Raw genomic sequence first — 6,705 nt, forward strand, 5'->3', positions numbered from 1 at the left:
CGTTCTATTTACTTATATTTAATAACTTAGAAATGTTAGGAAATTATAAATGCATCCTTGGTTTACATGTTTCAATAGTTCTATTTTTTTTTTTATTAAATTTTATTTCAGTTAAAATGACTTGCGAGATAATAGTAAGACTACTTATAGTGCTAGATTAGTTTGTTGGTTAATTGTATTCAAATATTGGATGGATAGTTTAGTTTATATTTGACTGAACATGTGATTGAGATCCTGTCCTGATTTCCCGTAGGAACTGTGGGAACGTGTTTTGTAAGGACTGCTGTCACCTGAAGCTGCCCATCCCAGACCAGCAGCTGTACGACCCGGTTCTGGTGTGCAACACCTGCCACGACCTGCTGCTGGAGTCCCGCACGCGAGAGCTGCGCTCGCAACAGCTGAAGAAAGCCATCGCCACCGCCTCCAGCTGAGACGGCCAATCACAGCGCGCCACACGCCGGCGTCCAATCAGACGCCCGTCTTTTAGAGCAAGAGCCGCTCTCCTGGAGTCTGGATCGGCTCTGAGACTGATCCACATGAGGAACGGGACGGATGAACTCCAAAACACGAGTGCGGTCTGCGACGGAGGGGCGATTTTATCACTGCAAGTGAACTCCAAGCTTCTCTGGTTGAGGACAGAAACAGAACCCAAAGGATCCTTGGCTTCCAAAGCCCAAAGTGAGGCGTTTCTTCATCTGGAAATCACCACACGGCCCCTATGCATCACACACATCGGACAATCTCAGCCATGCATCCATCCAGAGGCTCTCTATTTAAAACCAACCAAGCTGCTACAGTATTTAAAAACGACAAATTCTACTTTTGTATCCTCATTATTTTGTGCACTACGGAGGGGGGTTGAGACCAAAACGGAGAGATCTGCAGCTGTTTCCTTGCTGTTCGTCTGCTGATATGAAGTTTGAATGTACGGCTGTTTGGTTTATTTCGATTTTTCAGAAACTGGAGACTGGATTCGCTGGTGCATTTACTGAATTTAAGCTGCCAGTTTGCATTGATTTGATGGCAATTTTGTGCAATTTTTGTTTTTCAGCCACTCGTTTGATGTGAAATACTCGACTTTAAATGCCAAACTCAAATTCCAACATATCAGTAATATATAAACAGAATCACTCCTAAATTCATGTTTCATCTGGCTGGTTGTGTGTGTAGCAGGAAAAGCAAGAAAAAAAACTGAGCAAGCTGAACATTTATGCTGTATGTTGTTGTGTACGTTACGGTAAAACTATAGCCATGTTGCACTGCTCCGTCTACTTTAGCCAGAATACTAGTGTACTAGTTTCTTTTCTCTGACTTCATCAGAACAAACCAACGACGATAATTAAAATGACAAACTGAAACAGGTGAATCATTGGAAACTGGTGGCGATTTAAAGGACTTTTGTATTGGAGGGTTTGACCGTTTCGCTGCTGTCCGCTCACGTTCTCAACGGCATTACATGTTCAAAACAAGTGCTATGATTTCTTTTTCACGTCGTCTGCGTCTTCAGGCCCTACGTTGATTGTGTATTGTAATGTTGGTGAACCTCAACAGTGCCATGTGTTTGATTTTATTATGGATTCACTGATTTGTAACTTTAACATGTTGGGTGGTACAATAGCTAGAGGATGCTTTGATGAGGTTAAAAACACTGAGAACCGGTTTGATTTTGTCTGACGGATTATTTTTCTTCTCCGTGGTGTTGATGAAGGACACATTTTGAGTTAAATGCATTGAAAAGGAACCCAGAAATGTGATGTATAGTTATTTGGTCTGTAATAGTGGCTAAAATTTGTCACTTAGTGAATAATTGTTGTAAAGAAATGCACTGTACAAGTTCAATCCCATGGGTTAAATAAAAAGATACGTCTTTATCAGTCATCTGCGTCCTGTGTTGAGATTACTCATTTTACCTTTAATTTGGTCAAAATCATACCATGCGTGGAGCTTGAATACTAATATTAACATCATCTAATATTACTAATCAAGACCCCCACCTACAACAATTGGAACCATTGAAACTAAGCATGATTAGCAATTATAAAAGGTGAACATTAAATACAAGTTTTGATGACGTTAACACTTTCAAAAATGTATTTATAGTATTTTATTTTATATTGATTGTGTTGAAATAAAGTAAATTATATAAAATAAAGTCACAATCAACTGGCTACATATACACACAGAGATGGGCAGTATTTAAATTAAATGTATTTGAAATACGTATTTAATTACTGAATACGTAATTTGTATTTTGCTGGACAAAAAAAAAAAAAAAGTGTAATTAAATACTTTGAGAGCCAGTATTTTGTATTTGAAATACAATCAAGTAGGCCTAGTTATTTTTTTTTTTTTTCAGGTAATATATCTTCTCACACAAAAAAAAAAAAAACTATTTATACATGCATTTATTTAACATGCCAAGCTTCTTATTTACATTTCCTTGCATTTGTACATACACCTGTACACACAAATACCATATAATTTTTATTTTGTATATTGTGGTCTTTCAAAAAATTATATATTATTTCCTATTTACTTATTCTATTTTTATTATGCGTGTCTTGTCACTGTCATTCTGTTTGTGCTGTGGAAGCTTCTGTCACCAAAACAAATTCCTTGTACGAGTAAACATACATGGCAATAAAGCGCTTTCTTCACCCGTGTTAATAGTACTGCCAGCTATAGCTCATCATAGTTTTTGGCTAGATGCCAACACAACTTACACATTCCCAGCCCAGAACGACGTTAAAGTACTCCATGTGACTTCAGTGGTTTATCCTCAATTTTATTAAGCAACGCGAGTGCTTTGTTTGCACAATAAAACATAATTTACAACTTTATTTAGGAAAATATTGATCTGCATTGTGTTCACGAGAGAATTAAAATGCATTTGTGTTGTGTTCATGCCATAGAAGACTTGCGTCAACACATGTTTGAATAATATTTTTGGAAATAAAGTGGTAAATCATGTTTGTGCAAAAAAAGCACTTATGTCACTTAATAGAACTACCCAGACCCAACAGCATGTCATATGATTCGCCTATGAAGGGAAAGTTCTTGGATTTCATAAGAAAGATGAAAGAAGGCCTTACAGGTGTGAAATGACATAAGGGCGAGTCGACAAAATTTCCTTTTTTTTTTTTTTTTTTAATTCGTCCATGGTTCCAACTGGAATAAAATGAAAGAAGCTGTTTTGGTGCTCAGTGTAAACTGGCTAAGTATGTATTAAAATGTATACTATCAGATATTGCTCACTGAATGTTATTACAGGACAGAAGAAAAAGCTGCTCTAGAACTTTACTTGCTAGCTGACAAGTGACGTTAGCTTACTTGGCAAAAGATATCTACTTGTTTCTAAAGAAAAACTACAATTTTTCAAGAATTAAATTAAAATAAATATTATTGCTGATGTCTGAACAGCATGTAACGAAAATTAAAAATGAAAGCCTGTAGACTAATTATTATGTGAATGACTCCGGGTGGTTTTGTTTGTAAAATCCAAGGGAAACTCATTACAGTGATATTTTAATGAACCTCATCTGTCGACATGATGTCGGTGAGTCTCACTGGCCGTTGCTCGCTGGCATTACTGTGGAGTGTATGCAAGAGCATGAGCGATGAGTTACTGACCACAGTTCACTTAACGGCCACCGGTGTCACTAATAACCGTTTCTGTATTCTACAGAGCCCTTTAACAACTAAATATCAATATTTAATCTTTACTGTTGACAGTGAAATAGCTTGAGCCATTCCATGCTTATAGTTATAAAGAAATGATAAAGGAGTGATAAAGAAACATGAAAAAATGAAATATGGATCAATATATTGTGTAGTGTTAGGGTTAAAGAGTATGTTGTTTATAAGTTGTTCAAGGAGGGGGATGCATTTATCTTTCTTTATACGTGTATCTAAATGTAATGGCACGGTCTCTTGCACTTGATTGTATAAATATTGATTGTATTTTTGTATTTTCAAATGACAAATTACTTGTATTTGAATTAAATACATTTGATGAGCTTGTGTTTGAAACTAAATACTTTTTTGATGTAATTGTGCCCATCTCTGCATATACATACACGTTTATATACATCCACTAATTCAGGAGAATTCTATCATTATAACCAAAGAGATCATGGTTATTATTTTTCATTACTTAAAATAAATGTTAACTGAAATAAAATAAAACAAATATATTTTTTAAATATTGCTGCTAGTTGCCAAGGAAACCATTCCCATTTTTATTTAGCTTAGCTTTTTATTTTTTTAGTACATCAAGTTATGTAGACAAAGAAAAAAAAAATGAAATAAGATATTTTTAGAGCAAGTTGATGCACTAAAATAAATAACTGAAATAAAAATTAAAACCTAATAGACTGTGGAAGATTTTTATTGCTCAAAATATGAATTGTTCAAGTATAAATCAATGTGAATATAACCATTTATGTATCAAGTTATTCTACTATTATAATCATGTATCTGCCTGTATGTAGAGGCCTGCATGAGAATGTAATGTGCAGACATTACAAAACTGCAGTATATGGTGAAGCTGCACACTCTATTTGGACATTAAACAAAATATATGATGAGGCCTCCTCATCTCCCTCAGCAGAAGTTGAGGCCCCCCGTCTACTTCCTAAAAGCAGACTGGAGGCACAGCCAAAAAAGGTAAGAGTTGATAAACAATAATGGCAATGTATGAAATGTATTGAACATGAACACGCCTTGAGGAAAAAAACTGTATAAAAGTGTGTACAGACACAAACTCTTCAGATTGCTCTGCAGTGTTTTCTTGGCTTCATTGTCTCTGACAATAAAGTCTATCTTCTGGCATCAAAACCCGAAGACTGAGAGTGATTTCTCACTTAACAAGTAACTTTTACTAAACAAAAATGAAAATAACGCAAATAATAGTGTAGTGAATAGTGAAACGGAAAATATAAAAAATAAAAACTCCTTCAAAATACTACAATGTCTTCGCTTCCGGATTCTCTACTGTTCAGATGCTCTTGCTTACTGCCCTGCGATTTGCTCCCCGTTTATGTACTTTTCTCAGATTTTTCTAAGACTTTAACTTCAGCAGATCAGCACAGTGCTCAAACAACACAGATCTGGCACAAACACCAAACTAAAGACTTTTTGGGACTGGAATACTCTTTGCCTCCCGCTGCCAGACAGGAAAGAAAATGCCTCGTGGAATCTACTTCCTGCATGAACTGCCACAGACTTCTACAAAGGATTGTGGTTCTTGAAACAAAGTTACTTGCTGGACTTCCAAAACAGGCGGAACACAGCAAATCGTAATCACGGACTCCCTCAGCATACAGCCGATGAGTCTTGTGAATAGTGAATCTCAACCGTTTATACCAAGTGTAGAGGAACAAGCCGAAATTGATCGACAGACTAATCGATGGCACAAATGGAGCGAGACCCAAAGGCACTCGAGACATCGGATCGTCACGAGTATCTCGTATTGCTGCGGTAGCATCCTCTACCCCAGATACGGCTATGACAAGGCTTGCATACACTGGTATTCTACCACCCCCTATACATCTTGAGAACAGATTTGAAGCATTAATGAATGTGGGTGACGAATCCCCAAATGTGACAAAACATGGATCGAATCAGCCGGCAGCTAACAAACAGACGCTCGAGGTCGAGCAGACAGCGGCACTCAGCTCAGAGCGCAGCCGAGCCCAGGACTCTGATAGTGGGCGACTCTACTATCAGAAACATCAGTAGCAGGACTACAACTACATGCTGCTTTCCTCAAGCAACCGTCTCTGATGTGAACAAGGAACTTCGAACATTCTGATGAAGCACAAGACTACAAATCGAATCATCATCCATGTGGGGAAGAACGATATTCGGAAAGAGCAGTCAGAACTGCTTAAGAAGGATTTCAGTGAACTCTTTGAAACACTTCAAAGACTTGAAGTTCAGTCGTTCATCAGTGGACCACTCCCAGCAAGGGGAACTAACATGTTTTCACGGCTGCTTGGGCTGAATACATGGCTACAAAGAACCTGCAGTACAAAAGGAGTCAACTTCATCAACAACTTCAATTTTTTCTGGGGCCATAGACAACTGTTTAAACTGGACGGCTTCCACCCAAACAAACTTGGTGCGAGAGTGCTAAAGGACAATATCTATTTCTCCCTCCGTCATCCTTCAGTAGTGTGTGCCAATCCACTCGGCCTCAATGGCACACACACACCTGGACAGAATATGAGTGATCACAGGACTTCATATCAGCTTCTGAGTCATCATGTGGTTGACACATCCCACAAGGACATTGATAATGCCACGCAGCCAAAACAAGCTCTGCTCACGGAAACCATCCTGGCTGAGCCCTGCCCAAAGAGCTCATCACAGACGGACTGTGACGTACTACAACAGCTCCAAGACTCAGCACCCAAGGACAACTTTCTGGAAAACAGCCAGGACAACAGATCACAGCCACCGGAAACACCAGAGCCAGAGCCCCGCTCATCAGACACATTATCCATCTCTTCAGCATCTCCACTTCTAAGCTTCTCACAGAAAATGGAGGAACTGGTGTATGCTGGGACCAAACTCTCTCACTCTTTCGCTGCAAGCCCCCAGATATCAACTAAAAAACGGCGGACCACCAAAGACTTCAGGCCCAGAAAACAACTGATACTCTCAGTGATGTGTGTCGGGTCCCCGCTATGTTAGCAGCAACTT

The 6,705-nt window shown here is 38.4% G+C and overlaps 1 protein-coding gene across 5 annotated transcripts in view; it reads left to right on the top strand.

Annotated features, from left to right (window-relative positions):
• The window catches only part of mtmr4 (myotubularin related protein 4), a 104,765-nt gene extending 102,887 nt beyond the window's left edge, over nt 1–1,878 (top strand). For all 5 annotated transcript variants that reach the window (XM_058777014.1, XM_058777016.1, XM_058777015.1 and 2 more), the window contains one exon: nt 254–1,878. In XM_058777014.1, coding sequence (XP_058632997.1) covers nt 254–431 — 178 coding nt within the window. In that variant the 3' untranslated portion in view covers nt 432–1,878. The remainder of the gene's footprint in view (nt 1–253) is intronic.
• Nucleotides 1,879–6,705: the final 4,827 nt, after the last annotated feature.

The sequence above is a fragment of the Onychostoma macrolepis genome, chromosome 05 (genome assembly GCF_012432095.1).
Source record: "Onychostoma macrolepis isolate SWU-2019 chromosome 05, ASM1243209v1, whole genome shotgun sequence".
Taxonomy (NCBI): Eukaryota; Metazoa; Chordata; class Actinopteri; order Cypriniformes; family Cyprinidae; genus Onychostoma; species Onychostoma macrolepis.